The following is a 19,739-nucleotide window of genomic DNA, read 5'->3' on the forward strand; positions in this document are numbered from 1 at the left end:
TTTAAATTCAAGTGAGTTAACACACAGTGTAGTCTTGGCTTCAGGAGTAGAACCCAGTGATTCATTTCTTACACATGACACCCAGTGCTCATCCCAGCAAGTGCCCTCCTTAATGCCCATCCCCCATTTAACTCATTCCTCCCCACCCCCTCTCCAGCAACAATCAGTCTGTTTTCTGCACTTAAGAGTCTTTTATGGTTTGCCTCCCTCTCTTTAAAAAAAAATTTTTTTTAATGTTTGTTTATTTATTTATTTATTTATTTAATGTTTTATTTATTTCTAGGAGAGAGAGAGAGAGAGACANGACAGAGACAGAGACAGAATCCGAATCAGGCTCCAGGCTCTGAGATGTCAGTACACGAGATCGTGACCTGAGAGCCGAAGTGAGACGCTTAACCGACTGAGCCACCCAGGTGCCCTGATTATTATTCAGACACCTAATCCATTCTTCATTTTTCAAAATGTTGTGTCAAATAGCGTTTTTACTGAATTAAAAAAGAATCCTAAGTTGGATGATCTAGAGAAGAAATTAAATCATTCCTCTTGACACATTCTGATGTACAATCATCTTCCTAATAAACTTTCTGTCTCTAAATCACATGGTAACGGGGTCTTGCTCAATCTAATGTGGACTAAATGGGAATAACCACAGATCTGAGATGGTTACAAGTAGGTCCTAACAATTCTGGTGTAGAAACACTAGTGTTTCCAACATAAAGAGAATGTTAATACAGTTCTCTGCTGCTGGATGGACAGATAAACAACAATAACAAAACAACGCTCCTACAGCGTCTACGTAGAATATCCGATCGCCTATAAAGAACTATTTGCAATTAATGACTTCTCCAATGCCTTTCATCTCTGCTATGCTGAGCTCCATGAAGGCAAGGACTATGACCACTTTTTTTCCCTACTGCTCTACCTCTAGAGCCTTGTACAGTGTCTGCCCAATAGCTCAGACTCCACAGGAATTTCATGACTGAATGATTGAATGAACTGAATGGAATGATGCAGGAATGGATTCCAAACAGTTACTATTAAAAGAAATATGCAAAGATACTTGGGCAGGAAGTGGGCAGGATAAACCCAGCTATCATGTCCACAATACAGTAGAGTTTCAGGTTAATACCCTATAACGGGATATATATGTATTTAACAAGCACCCGTCAGAGGCTGACCGTGTTCAGAACGTTTGCTAGGTGTTGGAGAAGAGGGTGGTACAGAGGTGAGGACTGGTCCGTTTCTTTTCCAAAAGGCATCCATCTACTAAACAAAGGGATGCCTTGTTCTAACTCAGAATACAAGAAGAATAGTAGATTCTATTTATTAGTAGCTGATATTCTTTAATTCAGTGCAACAAATATGTATTGCATGCCTACCATACGGCAGATACTGTGTGTTACTGTCAAAAAATAAGAACAATAAGAGTTACTATTTTTTTCCCAGTGATTACCACATGCCAGATTCTGCCAAATGCTTTGCAGTCATTATAAAACAGGTTTTCAATTACAAAAAAATTTTTTAAAATGTTTATTTATTTTTGAGAGAGAGAGAGAAAGATCAGGGGAAGGGCTGAGAGAGAGAGGGAGTCACAGAATCCAAAGCAGGCTCCAGACTCTGAGCTGATAGCATAGATCTCGACGCGGGGTTCGAACTCATGGACTGTGAGATCATGACCTGAGCCGAAGTCAGGTGCTTAACCAACTGAGCCACCCAGGTGCCCCAGGTTTTTAACTTTTACAAATTGTGGTAAACTGAACATAATTTAAATTTACCATCTTAACCATTTTTATGTGTACAGTTTAGAGGCATCGAGTACATTCACGTTGCTGTACAGTAATCATTACCACTATCTATCCCCAAACTCTTTTCTTCTTCCCAAACTGCAGTTCCACATCCATTAAACACTGACTCCCCATTCCCCCTTCCCCCCGCCCCTGGCAACCACCTTCTACTTCCTGACTCTGAATTTGATGACTCTAGGTGCCTCATATACAGGGAATCACACAGTATGTGTCTTTTTGTGACTGGCTTCTTTCACTTTGTATCATGTCCTCCAAGTTCAAATGTTGCAGCATGTGACAGAATGCCCTTCCTTTTTAAGGCCGAGCAGTATTTCAGTGCATGGATAGACCACACTGGGGTCATCCATTGCAGTCATACTTTTATTTAATTCTTACAACAGACCTGCCAAGGGACAGGTGTCTCTAAGGGACCCATAGCATGTCCTGCTCAGAGGACCTCACTGCCCTTCTCCTGAGCCCTCACTGGCTAGCTGTGTCCGACCAGTCACTTGCCTGAGGAGTCCTCCACCCATCCCTGCAGCCAAGTTGACCAGCTGGCCGTGTGGAGTTTCTGGCTCCTCCTGTAATGTTCAGATGTGGATGAAACCCCACCGTCCCCTGTGGCTGCCAAAGCGGCGGCGTGAGTCAAACCAGCTCAGGCCAGTTAATGTCCAGGGAACACTCTGCATTCTGGGACACAGCAGGCGGGGGGAAGTTGGGCGACTCCTCTTTCCTCCTTCGTGGTCTCATGGACTATTCAGACGTAGTTTCTTCCTGCAGCCTGTATTACTTTCCTGTGGCTGCTGTAACAAATGACCACCAACAGAGTGGCTTAAAACTTACTCTTCCACAGTCCTGGAGGCCTGCTGTCCTAAATCAAGGTGTTGACATGGCTGCATTCCCTCTGAAGGCTCTTGAGAATCCTGCTTCGCCTCTTCAAGCCTCTGGTAGCCCCAGGCGGCTTGTGGCCACTTCCCTCCACTCTCCACCTCTGTCTTAGTGTGGCCCCTTCTCTCAGTGTGTGCCCAAATCATCCCCTTCTTTCTCTGAGGCACCAATCATTGGATTTAGGGCCCACCCACCACAAGATCCTTAGCTAATTCCATCTGCAAAGACTCTCTGTCCAAGTGAGGTCACATCTGGGGTTCCAGGAGGACGTGAATTTGGGGGGACACTATTTCACCAAGTATGTAGCCCCCCTGGAGAGGTCCTGCATACAGAACAGACAGCTCCTGTGTTCTTTCTTCACAGCTCCCCTTGAATGAGCAGCTGTCGAGGGAACCAGAGTATTAATCTGCGAGGGTCGCAAGGGGCTTCAAGAACAGAAGTGAATTTTCTCAGTGTTGGCGACAGCAAGGCCAAGACCGAGGCATCACAGATTTGGTTTCTCTGGAGGCTCCTGTCCGTGGCATGCTGACAATCACCTTCCTCCGGGTCTTCCCAGGGATTTCCTCTGTGCGTGTGTCTCCCCGGTGTGTCTTCTTCCGTGGACATCATTGGATTCGGGTTCCAGCTCAATGGCTCATTTTAACAGAATCATCTCTTTAAAGACCCCCATTTCTTTTTTTTTTAAATTTTTTAAATGTTTTATTTATTTCTAGGAGAAAGAGAGAGAGAGAGAAAGAGAAACAGCGTGAGCAGGGGAGGGTCAGAGAGAGAGGGAGTCACAGACTGAAACAGGCTCCAGGCTCTGAGCTGGCAGTCAGCACAGAGCCTGACGCGGGGCTCGAACCCACGAACCGCGAGATCATGACCCAAGTGAAAGTTGGACGCTTAACCGACTAAGCCACCCAGGCACCCCAAGACCCCCATTTCTAAGCACAGTCACAATCTAAGGTGCAGGGATGGAGGGGTTAGGACTTGAACATAACACTACTTACATTGCTTCACATCCTCCTTACTCCCCACCCCCCCTTTTTTCTCACTCCTGTTGCCCCATTTGCAAGTCCCACGTGCAGCATCAGCACCTCCGTCCTTGCCTCAGAGTCTGTTTCCCAGGGAATGTGGGCTAATAAAGTGTCATTAGGAGAGAAGACAAAAGCCTGCAGTTGGGCGCTAAATCTCTGTTCCCTGTCACAGTGGAGTTAAGGGAAATAGTTTCTATGCTAAATTGGGTCACAACACTCCCCTGGGTAAAATGCACCAATGGCTTCTCAATGCCAATTGGTCTAAAACCCCCACTTTTTGAAATTTAAATCCAAATTAGTTAACACACAGTGTAATAATGGTTTCAGGAAGAGAATTTAGCGATTCATCAGTTACATACAACCCCCAGTGCTCATCCCACCAACCTCCCTCCTCCGTGCCCATCGCCCATTCGGCCCTTCCCCCCACCCAACACCCCTCCCGCAACCCTCAGTTCTTCCTCTGTATTTAAGAGTCTCTTATGGTTTGCCTCCCTGTCTATTTTTCTTTTCTTTTTCCTTCTCTTCCCGTAGGTTCATCTGTTTTGTTTCTTATATTCCACATATGAGTGAAATCATATATTTATCTTTTTTTGACGGACTTGTTTTGCTTAGCATAATACACTCTAATTCCATCCATGTTGTTGTAAATGGGAAGATTTCATTCTTTTGGATCACCAAGTAATATTCCATCGTGTGTATATACCACAGCTTCTTTTTTTTCCCCCAATGTTTATTTATTTCTGAGACAGAGTGCGCAAGTGCACAAGGGGGGGGGAGGGGGCCCACAGGGCACCAAACCAGGCTCGGAGCTGACAGCACAGAGCCCGATGTGGAGCTTGAACTTGTGAGATCACCATCTGAGCTGAAGTCGGATGCTTCAGCTACTGAGCCCCCCAGATGCCCCCAGAACCCCTGTTTATAGCGGTTCCTCTGAGCACAAGTCCTGAAGAAACTTGTTCCTTGAACTCTGTACAGGGGGCTTGAACAGCCATGGACAAAGGGCTCCCCAGATATCCCGCTGTGGGGAGCCGGGTTGAGCGGCCCCAGCTGCTGCCGGCGGTATATCCGCGCGGGGATCCGAATCTGCCCGGGGGTAGTCTAGACACTGCGCGGCCTCTCCTACTAGCACCGTCGCAGTCAGTGCCACACTACCTGGACTCTCACGGGGCCCGCACAACACGCCCCTGGCCACCGGTCAGACCCTATTCTGGGCCATCCAGAAGCAGCTGGTCGCCTACAGAGTTGGGAGGGACACGTGGAGTCTCGGAGCCACGATACGTGCGTGCGCAGCTCTGCGAGATGGGCGTGGCCCTGCCCGACGCACTAAATCGGAGCCCCGCCCACCGCGCGTGGTGGGCGGGGCTCTGACCGGAAGTGTCCCAGGGGCCATGCACCAAGGGAGGGAAGCAGGAGTTCCTTATCCCTGCTTGCTCACCGAAGTCACTGGGGGGATTTTCTACTTCCTGTCTCTGCAAGTCTGGGGGCTCTGCAGTGTTGTGAGTCCTGGTCCCCGTGGGGCGCGCCCCGTTGACGGGGGACCCGACACAGGTCCCCACAAGCTGTGCCCGGTCACTCTGGACACCTGCGCCCAGACGAGTGGGGGAGACGGAGAGTCACCCTCCTCCCGGGGTGATTGGCCTGGTCCGTGGAAGGAGACACGGGTGCTTGCATGCGATGGGGGCAGGGGGGAATATGTGCGAAGCCCAGGCACCTACTTGGGGGGGCCTCCTGGCACTTCCCCTGCCCCCTGAAGCTGTGAATGCACACGTGCGGTAAAGCGGGCCTGAGAAGGGTGTGATTTGCCAGGAGTTCACATCTCTTAGGAGTGACGGTTTGGGCCAGGTCAGCAGAGGCCTTAGTTTGACTTTTTTTTTTAATTTTTAAATTTTTAAAAATTTATTTCTGAGAGAGAGAGAGAGAGAGAGACAGCGTGAGCAGGGGAGGGTCAGAGAGAGAGGGAGACACAAAATCTGAAACAGGCTCCAGGCTCTGAGCTGGCTGTCAGCACAGAGCCCGAGGGGGGGCTTGAACCCATAAACCGCAAGATCATGACCTGAGCCAAAGTCAGATGCTTAACCAACTGAGCCACCCAGGCTCCCCTTAGTTTGACTTCTTTTTTGTTTTCTTTTTATAGACAGAGAAAATGGGAGGGGCAGAGGAAGAGAGAGAGAGAAAGAAAGAGAGAGTCTTAAGCAGGCTCCACACTTAGTTCGGAGGCTGATGTGGGCCTTATCCTCTGACCCTGGGATCATGACTTGAGCTGAAATCAAGAGTTGGATGCTCAACCGCCTGAGCCACCTAGGGGCCCCATCAAAGGCCTTGGTGTGAACCACGAACTTCCCTCAGAGAGTAAGACCCATGGGAGTCACGGTGGGCTGCTCCCCATACCAACCTGGAGAAGTCCAAGCGGCAGCCATGACAGTGACCTCAGGGTCGTGCCGCAAGGGAGCTCACCTGACTGACTGCCTGCTGCGCCACTCACCACTACTCTCTTTCTTCTATCTTTTTATTTTTTTAAAATTTTTAAATTTTTTTATTTTTTAAAAAAATTTTTTATTTATTTCTAGGAGAGAGAGACAGACAGCGTGAGCAGGGGAGGGTCAGAGACAGAGGGAGTCACAGACACTGAAACAGGCTCCAGGCTCTGAGCTGGCAGTCAGCACAGAGCCCGACGTGGGGCTTGAACCCACGAACCGCGAGATCATGACCTGAGCGAAAGTCGGACGCTTAACCGACTAAGCCACCCAGACGCCCCTCTTCTATCTTTTTAAATATTTATTTAGTGTGAGGGGAGCAGAGAGAGAGGGAGACAGAGAATCAAAAGTGGGCTCTGTGCTGACAGCAGAGAGCCCAATGCAGGGCTCGAACTCACAAACTGTGAGATCGTGACCTGAGCCGAAGTTGGATGCTTAACTGACTGAGCCACGCAGGTGCCCTCACCAGTACTTTCACACTGAGACCAAGCTTCCTGTGGCTGCTTCCAGCCAGGCCTGAGTATGGTAAGGGAAATCGTGCCCTGGGCCCATTTCTACAAGACACAGGATTCCTCTGATGGGCAACTTTGGCTTGAGAACTCTCCATCAGGGGCACCTGGGTGGCTCAGTCGGTTGGGCGTCGGACTTTGGCTCAGGTCACAATCTCATGGTTCATGAATTTGAGCCCTGCATCAGGCTCTGTGCTGACAGCTCTGAGCCTGGAGCCTGGGGACATTCTGTGTCTCTCCCTCTCTCTGCCCTGCCCCCCACAGCTCTCTCTCAAAGATGAATAAACATTTATTTAAAAAAAAAAAAGAGAGAGAGAGAACTCCCCATCAGACCGGCCAAACCTTTCTGGAACTTGCACTTCAAGCAGGCTGAAGTCCTTCCTAGCCTGACTGCCCTTCCCTACCCTCTCCTGGTTCCTCCTCTTCCTCTGGCTTCTGCCCTTTATCCTTCACCAGTATGATGCCCCAGAGCCGGTAGTGGTCTAATTCCATCATGGCGACCGCTTCTGGGAAGACCCCCAGCTAACACTGAAATTTCTCTGCGACCCCTGCCTCACTTTTTTTAGTCTATGTCTCTCTAGCGTGCTTTTTCCTTGAAAGCACTTTCACAGTTGGAAATGCTTCGTTTATTAATTGTTGCTCTGTGTCCTCCACCGGATTGTCAACTTTGTTAGGGCAGGAACTCATCCAAAAGGAACTCACTTTTATCCCTGGTGCCCGGCACAGAGCCCAGCGCGCGGTGGGGACGCGGTCCCTAGGTGTTGACTGGGATGGCTTCCTCTGCCTCTCCAGGCCCTTAATGATGCAGACACTGCTGTCAGGATGTTCTGGGGGGCCTGTGGCTGCTGGTGTTGCAAGTGGGAACAAAAAGTGTGGTGGAGAGACGTCAGTGATTTGCAAAACAAGACATCGACCCTTCCCGACACTGTGAGCCTGTGAGCCTTAGAATTGCAAGCAGGCAGGATGCTCCGGAAATCAGAGCGAAGCCACTTTGAAAAGTTCTGAAGAGGTGATGGGGATGTGGCCCTTCTCGTAGCACGGAGGGAAAGCAGGAGCTCAGAGGTGCTCGTCTTCAAAGGGAATCTTCACTGAGAAGGAGCAGCCTTGGCCCTAAATCAAATCAGCTTTTTCATGTCCGCCAGCAAACAAGGCTTCAGAGTGATGTGCAGAGATCTAAGTCAGGGGAAGAGGAGGGAGGAGCATCTTTGCATTGGAATCTTCTGATGTGGGTCAGGCGCCTCAGTGGGGCCTCTGGGTCAGCTCCCCCCAGGCTCTGTTTCAAGTTGAAGAAGAAATGAAAGCATCTGGAGTTTGTGGATGGTCTAGCGGGTCAATGGTTCCTGGCTAAGGGTTTGCTGTTCCTTCCTGTTCTTGTTAGTTTTGCCTTCTTTGGGATTTCTTTCATTTTGGACTGCACTGCTCTAGAAAGGGCTTATTTCGTCAGTAGTTCTCAGAAAGGTCTCAGGAAGAAGTTTTTGGTGGCTGTGAAGAGATAGTACTGCACTGTGGTTTACCACGACCTTGGGGCTCTGTATCAGTCAGGAGAGATAAGGCCGTGTCGCAGTAACAAACACACCCAAATTTCATTCATGTTGCATGTCTGTTTTAGCTTGGGCTGGTGTAGCAAAATATCATAGGTTAGGTGGCTTAAACAACAGACATTCATTTCTCTCTGGAGGCCTCCTCCTCATGACCTCATCTAAATTTAACCACCTCCCAAAGGCTCTACCTCCAAATGCCATCACACTCATGGCTAGAGAGCCTACAAATATATTTTGGGCCTACTGGGGCACTGCCATTCGGTGTGGCAGAGGGAAGGGCACGTGATGAATCAAGCACAGTCTCTGCCTCTTCTGCTCACATTTCCTTAATCAAAGGAAGTTACATGTTCATGTGTAACTTCAAACAAGGGTATGGGAAGTACAACCTGGCTTTGCACTCAGAAGGAAAGAGCTGTGTTATTGGTAACAGCTCCAGTGGTCACCAGAGTGTGACAGGCTAGGTGTTGTTGTGAAGGTTTTTTTTTTAATTAATTAATTTGTTTTCGAGAGAGAGACTGAGCACGAGTGGGGGAGGAGCAGACAGAAAGGGAGACACAGATTCGGAAGCAGGGATCCAGGCTTTGAGCCGTCAGCACAGAGCCCAGCACGGGACTTGAATCGTGAGATCATGACCTGTGTGGAAGTCAGATGCTTGACCGACTGTCAAGGTATTTTTAAGATATGACCAATGTTTAAATCAGCACACTTTTTTTTTTAACGTTCGTTTTATTTATTTCTAGGAGAGAGAGAGAGAGAGACAGCGTGAGCAGGGGAGGGTCAGAGAGAGAGGGAGTCACAGACTGAAACAGGCTCCAGGCTCTGAGCTGGCAGTCAGCACAGAGCCCGACGCGGGGCTCGAACCCACGAACCGTGAGATCATGACCTAAGTGAAAGTTGGACGCTTAACCGACTAAGCCACCCAGGTGCCCCTAAATCAGCACACTTTGAATGAAGCAGATCACCCTGCATTATGTGGGTGGGCCTCACCCAATCAGTTGAAAGCCTTAACCAGAAAGACTGAGGTTTCCCAAGGAAAGAATTTGGCTTCAAAACTGCAACCTAAGAGCTCTGCTTGGGTTTTCAGACTTCCTGGCTTGCTGCCTGGATTTTGGACTCAAGACAGCATCACCAAGTCTTTAGTGGATTTTCAGTCTGCTCATCTGTCCTATGGACTTTGGACTTGTCAGCCCTCACAGCTATAAGCTGATTCCTTACAATCTCTCTCCTCTCTCTCTCTCTCTCTCTAGGCTTTTCTTGTTTCAAGCCTGTCACTTCCTGGACTGGGATTTACACCAACACTATGGATCCTTTTGGGTCACTGGCTTGACAGCTGCAGATCTTAGGACTTCTCAGCCTTGATAATTGTGAGTCAGTTCTTATAATAAGTCTCTCTCTCTCTCTCTGTATGTATTTGTGTGTATGTGTGTGTGTGTAAAGTTTACACACACACACATACACACACACACATCCTGTTGGTTGCGTTTCTCTGGAGAACCTGACTAGTTCAGGCCTGGATTTCTCTCTCCAAGTGAAAATTCTACTAAAGCCTTTGGAAGAAATGGTGTACTTTTGGTTTGGAGTTAAGAGCTAAAGGTCAAGGGGCACCTGGGTGGCTCAGTCGGTTAAGCGTCTGACTCAGGCTCAAGTCATGATCTCACGGCTCATGAGTTCAAGCCCTGTATTGGGCTCTGTGCTGACAGCTGAGAGCCTGGACCCTGCTTCTGATTCTGTGTGTGTGTGTGTCTCTCTCTCTGTGTCCCTTCCCCTTCTTACACTCTGTCTCTCTCTCTCAAAAGTAAATAAACATTAAAAAAAAAAAAAGAGCTAAAGTTCAAAGTGTTCTGCTGTGAAAACTCAATCTTAGTTTAGTAATGTAGGGAGAAGAATCTTCTGGTTGGATGGAATTCTCCTTACAGAGCGTGCTAATGGCTTTGCAAGTTCGAGGGGGCGTCTCTGCTTTTTCGGAGCTGTAAGGAGGTACAGAAGCTTGGGCTTGACTTTGGGGGGGGGGGGGGGGGGNTGTTATTACATCAACAAACTCTTTAGTGAAACTTAAAAAAAAAAAAAATCCTTATTTTAAATGTTGTTCCTCTAAGTCCCCGCATCACAGTCTTTGAGACCTGGGAGGAATCGTGAGCTAATCTGGCCTCGTTTTTCTCAAATTGAGTTCCATGAAACATATTCCTCAATGTTCATAGGTGGTCCTTGAAAAAAGGGGATCCGTGACCAGGTGGGTTTGGTAAAGGCAGCGTACACTCTCCCGCTTCCAGAAAATCCAAATGTGCTTCAGTAAAGCTTGAGGTGCTTCATATGCTTGGAAGTATAGACATCAAGTAGGCTGTTGGTAGGTGGGTCTGGATTTCAGGGGCAAGGCTGGAGTTGCGTTTGTAGGTTTGGAAGTTAACACATTTAAAACCATGGAAACAGGGGCTCCTGGGGGACTCGGTCAGTTAAGCGTCCAACTCTTGGTTTCAGCTCAGGTCATGATTTCGTGGGTGGTGAGTTTGAGCCCTACATTGGGCTCTGTGCTGACAATGCAGAGCCTGCTTGATTCTCCCTCTCCTCTCCCTCTCTCAAAAATAAATAAATAAACATTAAGAAAAAAACCCACAGAAGCAGATGAGATGACCGTGGAGAGGGTTTGGAAGGAACGGGAGCATGTGAGGTCTGGAGGTGCTGTCGCTTTCTTGTGACCGTGCGGCGAGGGCCTGCGAATGGAGGCAAGACCCAGAGCATGGCATTGCCGAGCCAAGTGACCGGGAGAAACCAGATACTAAGGCAAAACTCAAGCTACCAAAGCCGATTCTACTTCTGGATTTCAATTCCCTTTTAAGTTTTTATGTCGTTTCTTTAAATGAGTCCTGACTAGTATGACATCTCCCAACCTCTTTTGCACACTTAGCTCTGTTTCCTCCTCGTCTGTGTTTCCCCATCTCCTTCCCGGTCATGCAGGTGAACCAGCTGACCTTGAGGTGTCAGCATTAACTAGTCACTCCTGTCTTGAAGAGCCTCCCCCAAGTCGGTGTCTGTTGTCATTTCAGACATGAATGGAGAAATCAGCTATTAATCTGTTAAGGTCGTTAAAGATTTTATATTTATTTTTAGGTTGCTGGCAACCAACCCAAACTGACTCTGGCTAACCTAAGCCCAAAGGGGAGTTTATTGAAAGGGTCACAGGCTTCCCCCACAGGACTGAAGACAGGGCCGGATGTGCTGGACAGCAGCCTTGGGGAAGGGGAGCGAGGGGAGCCGTCCTGGGGAGCCTCAGCAGGCTTGTATCAAAACCCTTTCCGGGCTGACCACCGACGTGGTGCTCTCTCTGTCCAAGCTTGGAACGGCTGGGAGAGAGAATTATATTTTCAGGACAAAGGCGTGAGGCAAGGTGAGCCCCTTGGGCCTGGTTCCTAGGAGGCCACCCTGTATGTCAGAGAGGCCTGGTGGCCTGCCAGGAAGGGTCCGCCAGACCCCGGGCTTCTCCGAGCTTCGCAAGGCTTGCAGGTCATTAAGAACAACCTCTGCAGGTGTTCCCTGCTCATAATGCCCAGCGAGGGCTGGGAGATGCTTCCCATGGTGCTTTGGGCTTTCAGGACTCACATCGGCCCAGACGCTGCCGGTCAGGGGTCTCTCTGACATCATGAACTGTTACCCCTTTGCCCTTGGTCCATGCTGTTCGTGCCTTTTGCTCTACTTTCTTTCCTCTTCCAAAAGCCCCTCCTTCTACAGACTGAAAGTTTGTGTCCCCTCCACCCCCCATTCATGTGGAAACCTAATCCCCAATGTGAAGGTGTTGGCAGGTGGGGGTCTTTGGGAGGTGATTCGCTCATGAAGCTGGAGCTCTCGTGAAGGGGATTAGGGTCCTTACATTTTTTTTTTTAAGTTTATTTGTTTTGAGAGAGAGAACGAGGGAGAGGTAGAGAGAGAGGGAGAGAGAGAGAATTCCAAGCAGGCTCTGCACTGCCAGCACAGAGCCCAACATGGGTCTTGAACTCATGAACTGTGAGATCATGACCTAAGCTGAAACCAAGAGTCAGATGCTTAATGGACTGAGCCACCCAGGAGCCCTGGATTAGTGTCCGTATAAAAGAGACTGTAGAGAGATCTCTTGCTTCTTTTGCCCTGGAGGATTATGGTGGAAAAGGTGGCTGTCACCACCTCCCGACAACCCTCTTACCAATTTAGCTTTTCCCTTAGGCTTCCCTATTTCTGTCTGAATTCTGGGATTCTCCCAGGGTTCAGGAAGTGGGCTCTCACCAGACGCCGAATCTGTGAGAAATGTATTTCTGTCTTTTTTTTTTGTAACAGAACTATATTCTGTAGTGTTTTGTACACAGCGCCTGAATGAACTAAGACACCATCCTTAAAACAATGATTCTTTTTTTAATTAAAAAATTTTTTTAAAATGTTCATTTATTTTTTTAGAGAGAGAGAGACAGACAGACAGAGTGAGAGTAGGGGAGAGACAGAGAGAGAGGGAGACATAGATTCCGAAGCATGCTCCAGTCACTGAGCCTGATGTGGGGCTGGAATCCACGAACCGTGAGATCATGACCTGAGCTGAAGTCGGACACTTAACCAACTATGCCATGCAGGCGCCCCTTTTTAAAATTTCTTTTAACATTTATTCATTTTTGAGAGACAGAGCACAAGTGGGGGTGGGACAGAGAGAGAGGGAGACAGAATCCGAAGGGGGCTTGAGGCTCTGAGCTGTCAGCACAGAGCCCAACACGGGGCTTGAACCCACGAACCGTGAGATCATACCTGAGCCAAAGTTGGAGGCTCAACCAACTGAGCCACCCAGGTGCCCCTTAAAAAAATGATTCTTATTTAAAGCATGATTCTTCCAAAAGAAATGATTCAAACAGTACCAACGAGTTTTCAATGAGAACGAAGTCTTTTTCCCACCTTACACTTCCTGTCTCTTGCCAGAGGCAGTAATTACGATCCATTTTCTGGGTATCTTTCCAGATGGAGCGTGTGTCTATACCTCTATTTACCTACTATTTTATTCTGTACACCTGCTACCAGCAGAACAGAGCACACACCTGCTCGCTACGTTGCATTTCCCACTCAGTGATGTATTGTTCGTATCAGAACACATTCAGCGCGTTCTTTGGGAGGGCTGCGTAGTATTCGACTGTGAGGTCCCCGCTGACGGACAGGCTTTTGTGGACACGAATGGTGTGGCAGCGCACATCCTTCTGCACCCGACGCCAAGCCCCCGAGCAAGCACGTCTGTTAGAGGCACTCATGCTTTCCTTCCCCGGAGTTATCACAGCTTTGCTCTTCCCCAGGCATCGCCCGCGTAGACTGCTTCTCTTTCTCTCTGTCCCTTGAAGACTTACAATATGGCTTCTGCCCAAGGACACACCCAGAGGACACCAGGGACCTCTGTCCTTGGTGCGTCACCTCTGACTATTCTGCAGAATTTGACCTCACTGCCCATCCCGACCTGAAACTCTCCTCCCTTGGCTGCTTTGGGGATGATCTTTGTCCCCCCAGCTTCTCCACGACCTTTGTCCGCCTTGCTGTGTGGCAGGATCTGGATGGACTGGAAGCTGCTGGGTCAGTGCTTGGCCCACCCAGGCAGTCCCACCTGTTTGCCTCACCGCCCGAACCCCACAGGACCGTGTGCTTTCCATCAGTACCTGAATTCACACTCTCTTTTAGGCTCGAACCCTTCATTAAAAAGAAAAAAAAAAGTGTTGTTTTTAATTCCTGCATTTGATGTTGTTATCGCTATTTTATTTTATTTTGATTTTTTAAAATATTTATTTTTGAGAGCAAGAGAGAGACAGAGAGTGAGTGGAGGAGGGGCAGAGTGAGAGGGAGACACAGAATCTGAGGCAGTTGCCAGGCTCCGAGCTGTCAGCACAGAGCCTGACCGGGGCTTGAACTCACAAACCATAAGATCATGACCTGAGCCGAAGTCGGACGCTTAACTGACTGAGCCACCAAGGCATCCCTATTATCACTATTTTAATACTTATTATGTGCCATTTAAAACACATGAAAAGGTGTCAAGAATAACAAAGAATAAAGGGCACCTGGGTGGCTCCGTGGACTAAGCATCCTACTCTTGCTTTCGGCTCAGGTCATGATCTCACAGTTTCATGGGTTCAAGTCCCACATGGGGTGGGAATGGGGGTGATTTCTGGCAGCTCGGAGCCTGCTTGAGATCCCCTCTCGTTTCCTCTCTCTCTCTGCCCCTCCCCCATTCGTTCTCTCTCTCTCTCNGGGTGCCTGGGTGGCTCAGTTGGTTAAGTGTCAGACTTCGGTTCAGGTCATGATCTCATGGTTCATAGGTTCAAGCCCTGCGTCGGGCTCTGTGCTGACAGCTCAGAGCCTGGAGCCTGCTTCCGAGTTTGTGTCTCCCTATCTCTCTCTGCCACTCCCCTGCTCACACTCTGTCTCACAAATAAATAAACATTAAAAAAATTTTATTAAAAAAGTTAAATAAAGAAAGAATAACAAGTCATACATCAAAAGAACACAGCAGATATCAATGTATCCACGATTCAGCTTAATAAAAATGTGAGTCTCTTTTGTACCTTTCCTGTACCCCAGAGATAATTCCTATACTGAATTTGGAGTTTATTATCTTCTTGCATTTTAATTGAGTCCTAAATTTCTGACTGACCTCTCTGGATATCTCTACACAAGTATCCTCCTCAGTACTGTTAAAAGCAAATGAAAATGCATTTATAGAAAGAGGAGAATGTGCTCTATTGTCGATTTTCAGAAATCCTTCCAGAAAGATCTATATCAGTGGTTGATCCAACAACACAGCAGCAGGCCTGTTTGCAACCTCTCTGGTATATCAAAGTGTTAATTATTTCCGGATGCTAAGACATGGATAACTGTTCTCTCATTTGTATTTCCTAAGCTTTCAACAGTGGAGCATGGACTATGTTACTAGTACTGCTATTGCTACTCCTTTTTCGTTTTTTGTTTTACATTTATTTATTTTTGAGAGAGAGAGTGAGACAGAGCGCACGTGGGGAGGGGCAGAGAGAGAAGGAGACACAGAATCCAAAGAAGGCTCCAGGCTCTGAGCAAGTGTTCAGCACAGAGCCCAACGCGGGGTGGAACCCATAAACCATGAGATCATGACCTGAGCCGAAGTCGGACACTTAACCGACCGAGCCATCCAGATGCCTGATGCTATTGCTACTTCTAATACCCCAAACCGATATTCTCCTCAACCCTCTTCCCAACTTCGCTTTGACCCTAGATGTCCCTATTTCTGTTGGAATTCTGGAATTCTTCATGGGTTGGAAATGTGCTCTTTTTCCCTTTTCCACATTCCACCAGTTCTACTGCACTTTGTGGTTGAGTGGATTTCTATCTCCCCTATTAGAATTAAAGTTCTTAAGGGGCACAGACCTTACCTCATCCATCTCCCTGGGGCCTATCACACAGCACAGCTCTTCAACAGATGGCCCAGAAACGGTTATCAAATCTTTCTGCCTGATGCCTTGGGCTTGCCTACATCTTGCAACTGTCACCTGGTTTATTTATAGAACGTTTCTCTAAAAATAAGCAGTTTCTGTTTCAGGTATGGGTTGTCCTTGATATTTCCACTCTATCTCTTGCCCACCCCCAAGTCTCAAACTTAGAAACCGGAATTGGAGCTGGTATTCAAATCCTTCCCCACAGTACAAGGAGATAGATAGTCCCTGTAAGAACTAAGTCATAGTTGTGAAGTTCTTTTTCACCCTGGACATTCTAGCTGCTGCCATTGCATGTGCAATTTTTGATGAGATTTTATTTGTCCTTCCATGCTGTTCTTCCTGAGGTTTCCTTGTTTCTTTTTGTGATCAAGATGCAGATGGCTCAACAGTGCTTCCAAAATGAATATTTTGACAGATTGCTTAACTCTTGCAAGCCATGTCACCTTCGATGTTCTAATACCCCTCCCGCAGTATGTCAGCGATATTGTAATGCAAGTAAGTAACGCTGCTTGAACAATGTATTCACTGGTGTGATGTATTTTCTCTACACTGACTATTTACTCAAAGAAGAAACATTACAGGGGAGATGGTGAGATCTTCTGAATCAAAAAGTGAAAGGAAACAAGGCAAGTATTTAAATGCAATGCCAACCGGAGCAAAGCAATTATTCAGAACTGAACTCAATTTTACTCAGCACTGTTAGTAACTGAGATTTTACCAGTTCTTTCTAATTAAGTGTTTTAGAATTTACAAATCCATGCTGATGAACTGGGGGAATTGGATGGCAAATAACCTTTGCTTGATGTGACTATTATGTTGTCAGTTCATTATCTCTCTGATATTCTTTTAATTCAGTGAAAGGAACAAATACAATCCTCTGGACCTGTTTGGGCCTGAGCTTGATAGTTTCTTTGACGGTTTTCGTGTTGATGTTCTTGCTAAGGAAGATGAGCTCTGAACCATCAAAGGACGCATTTAAAAACGCAGGTTGGTTTGATGGACCATCTTTGAAATCTATTTCCAAGAGGTGGCTATTGTGAATTTCAGTTCCTTGTCCTTTTTCATGTTGAGCATTTTGTTTGGTTAGAGCCCTTTTGCGTGTGTTAGAGGACAGATATGTTAAATGAACTTTTGGTGTTTGGATCTTCTTTGAAGGTACCCTATAGTGTCAGCCTCCCCCACATTCTTCCCTTGGTAATTACTCTTTTGAAGTACTGCCCCTTCCTTGGCAAACATCCATCTCTTTGACCAAAGTTAGCACATTGATTAGATGTGCAGAAACTGCTAGCCAGGTTGACTACTATCAGGAAAAATGTATTTGGCAAGATCCATGCCATGTTTTTAATACAAATGTAAGTGCTTTTTACTTGGGTAAACATTTTACTGCCAAAACAATGCAAGAAATAAATAATGACCAGTTGTTCTTGGATTATTTGAGTAGTCATTTCAAAGCTTATTATCTTTCTTAAGCAGCAGAGAACCAGTCTCAGAGAAATGAATGCTTTACTTAAGGGCTTTTTAAGATAAAAATATTTCGGTAGCACTTTTGTTCATGATCTGATTTCCAAGCACGTTGCAGTCATTGGCTTATTTCTTTATGCTCTTACTTTCTATCCATCATCTGTAAAGCATCCGCCTCATTTTGCTTCCTAGTGCAGTAAAGAGAGATAGATGGCTGTTCTACATAATTTATTCATTTTTCTTTTCTTTCTTTCCTTTTTTTTCCCCCTCTGCTTCCCTGGGGTCTGAGAGATGGGGAGTGACTTTAAGCATGACATTTTGGGAGATGGAGGCAGGTTATCCTGTGGCAGGTTGGCGAAGTAGTAAAGCCTACCTTCCCAGGCATATAAATGGGGACATAATAGAGACTCCTTCCTTAGGTGATCATGAAAGATTCATTATAAAAACATTTGATATGCTACCAAATGCTCTGTAAGAGAAGCATCTTTACTTTGAATTCTGAAGTGTCACCCAAAGGCTGATCTTGGTGTGCTAGAACATATGGTAATGTGTCACTTCACATGTGTAAAATAGGGCCGGTACTTGAGTGCCTCCAAGGGCCAGGTGGGTACCCAGTGAGTGCAGTGGGCCAGGTGGAGCTTTTTGGCAGGAGACCAGCCCATGTCCGTCCCAGAGGAGGTGGCCGCTCTTGACTCCAGACATTTGTTTCCATAGAGAAATGTTAGCTCCAAGTTGCCACATTTTGTTGTTATTGTTGTTGTTGTTTTTAAAGAGACCAATTGTCTAGACTTGCATGACATCTCGATGTTTAAAAAATCTTTTAAGAATTTATTTAAAAATGTTTAATGTTTATTTATTGTTGAGAGAGAGGGGGAGAGAGAGAGGGAGAGAGAGAGAGGGAGAGGTAGGGGCAGAGAGAGGGAGACACAGAATCTGAAGCAGGCTCCAGGCTCTAAGCTGTTAGCACAGAGACTGACTTGGGGCTCAAACTCCTGAACCTCTAGATCGTGATCTGAGCCAGTCAGATGCTCAACTGACTGAGCCACCCAGGTGCTCCTAAAATTTTTTTTTTAGAAGTTTATTTACTTATTCTGAGAGAGAGAGTGTGAGCACAAGTGGGGGAGGAACAGAGAGGAGAGAGGGAGAATCCCAAACAGGCTCCACACTGAGCCCCATATGGGGCTTGATCTCACAACCGTGAGTCAGACACTCAACCGACTGAGCTACATGGGTGCCCATTTTTAAAAAATCTCTTGATTTTTAAATGCGGGCCAATAGGACATGTAAGCAAACACTTGAAAACTCTGTGTGGCCTAAACAGAGTCTGTCTTCAAACCCACCGTCACCTGTGGTCTGTCAGTTCACGACTTCTAGCACAAACATACTCCCTTGTTCTGTAGCTCTGTCTCCATTGCTTTGTCCCCGAGTGTGTGTTGCAATGACTGTCCCGACCGACGTGTCAACCACGTGGGGAGTTTAGGTTAATGGTTCTGTCTCTGCATCATCAGGATCGGCTCTCCAGAATGAGGCAGAGGCTGACCAGCACGAGAGCTGTGAAAGCAGGACTGGCGCGGAAGTACTTCTCTCGAGGGGCCTGGGGTACACGGTCGAAGAATGCACCTGTGAAGACTGTGTCAAGAGCAAATCGAAGGTCGATTCTGACCATTTCTTTCCACTCCCGGCCATGGAGGAAGGTGCAACCATTCTCGTCACCACGAAAACAAATGACTACTGCAATAGCCTGCTAGCTAGTGTCATGGAGATGGAAAAACCCATTTCTACCAGATAACTGGCCATTTCGGCAGGTATTGAGCTGCTTTGAGAATCTTCTGTCAGGAGGATGGTGTATCAGATCTCTTTAGGATGACTGTATGTATCCGTTGCCGATAGAGCTTTTTTGGTCTTGTCATTCTAGAAAATCTTTATGTTAGATATCCTTCCCTACCTCATTGTTGGGAGCTTAGTTAGCTGTGTAAATTTCCTTGGTTTCATGATTAAATTCTTGACTCACCGAAAAAAAGCACTGTGGTGCATAGATCCCATAGTCACGCATTTCTCTGGCTAGCCACCTTCTTTCCAAGAGATGTGTATGTATATTTCAGGCCAGATTGGAATTTTCTCTTTATTATTCAGGGAAAGCAAGGTTGTTCTATATACTCCCATAGGTAGGAGAAGCCTAGAGTCAGCTGCAATAATTCAGTGTGCAATGCACGAGGGCAAGGTTCCTGACTTTGTAAGCTTTCAGCTTAATGGAGGCATCAGGCATTATTATAATCACATAAATAAATGTGTAACTGCAAATGGTGATAAAGGTATAGGAGTAGCATTTTCAGACCCCAATGCGGGTAGTAATAATTAAAACTTAGCCCAATGTGCCAGGATGGTTCTATATGCTTTACCTGTGCTAACTCATTTAATACACATAGCAAATCACAAAGTTTTCCCACAGATGATGGCAAAAACATTTCACAGATGTTAAGGCAGAGCAACTTCACATAGCCAGTAAATGGAAGAGTCTGGATTTAAAACCAGGCATCACGATCTTTCTTTTCACAATAGTTTGAGTCCATTTGAGTTCCCCATCTCTTTAAGCTACAATCTTAGTCATTACT

At 46.8% G+C, this 19,739-nt stretch overlaps 1 protein-coding gene across 1 annotated transcript; it reads left to right on the forward strand.

Moving 5' to 3' along the window:
- The first annotated feature begins 9,522 nt into the window (after positions 1-9,522).
- On the forward strand, positions 9,523-19,363 carry TNFRSF17 (TNF receptor superfamily member 17). Its single transcript, XM_077773332.1, has 4 exons — positions 9,523-9,579; positions 16,038-16,161; positions 16,522-16,653; positions 18,636-19,363. Exons 2-4 carry the CDS (start codon positions 16,038-16,040, stop codon positions 18,914-18,916), a joined length of 537 nt encoding a protein of 178 aa, XP_077629458.1. The 5' UTR covers positions 9,523-9,579; the 3' UTR covers positions 18,917-19,363.
- Positions 19,364-19,739: the final 376 nt, after the last annotated feature.

The sequence above is a fragment of the Crocuta crocuta genome, unplaced genomic scaffold, assembly GCF_008692635.1.
Source record: "Crocuta crocuta isolate KB4526 unplaced genomic scaffold, BGI_CrCroc_1.0 scaffold16, whole genome shotgun sequence".
In the NCBI taxonomy this organism is placed as follows: Eukaryota; Metazoa; Chordata; class Mammalia; order Carnivora; family Hyaenidae; genus Crocuta; species Crocuta crocuta.

What these genes read in the sequence shown, in the direction of transcription:
- TNFRSF17 (XM_077773332.1), top strand. Translation starts at nt 16,038, where the DNA reads ATGCAGATGGCTCAACAGTGCTTCCAAAATGAATATTTTGACAGATTG. An exon ending in TCAGCGATATTGTAATGCAA is followed by an intron (nt 16,162 to 16,521) that starts GTAAGTAACGCT and finishes CTTTTAATTCAG; the next exon opens with TGAAAGGAACAAATACAATC. An exon ending in GGACGCATTTAAAAACGCAG is followed by an intron (nt 16,654 to 18,635) that starts GTTGGTTTGATG and finishes CTGCATCATCAG; the next exon opens with GATCGGCTCTCCAGAATGAG.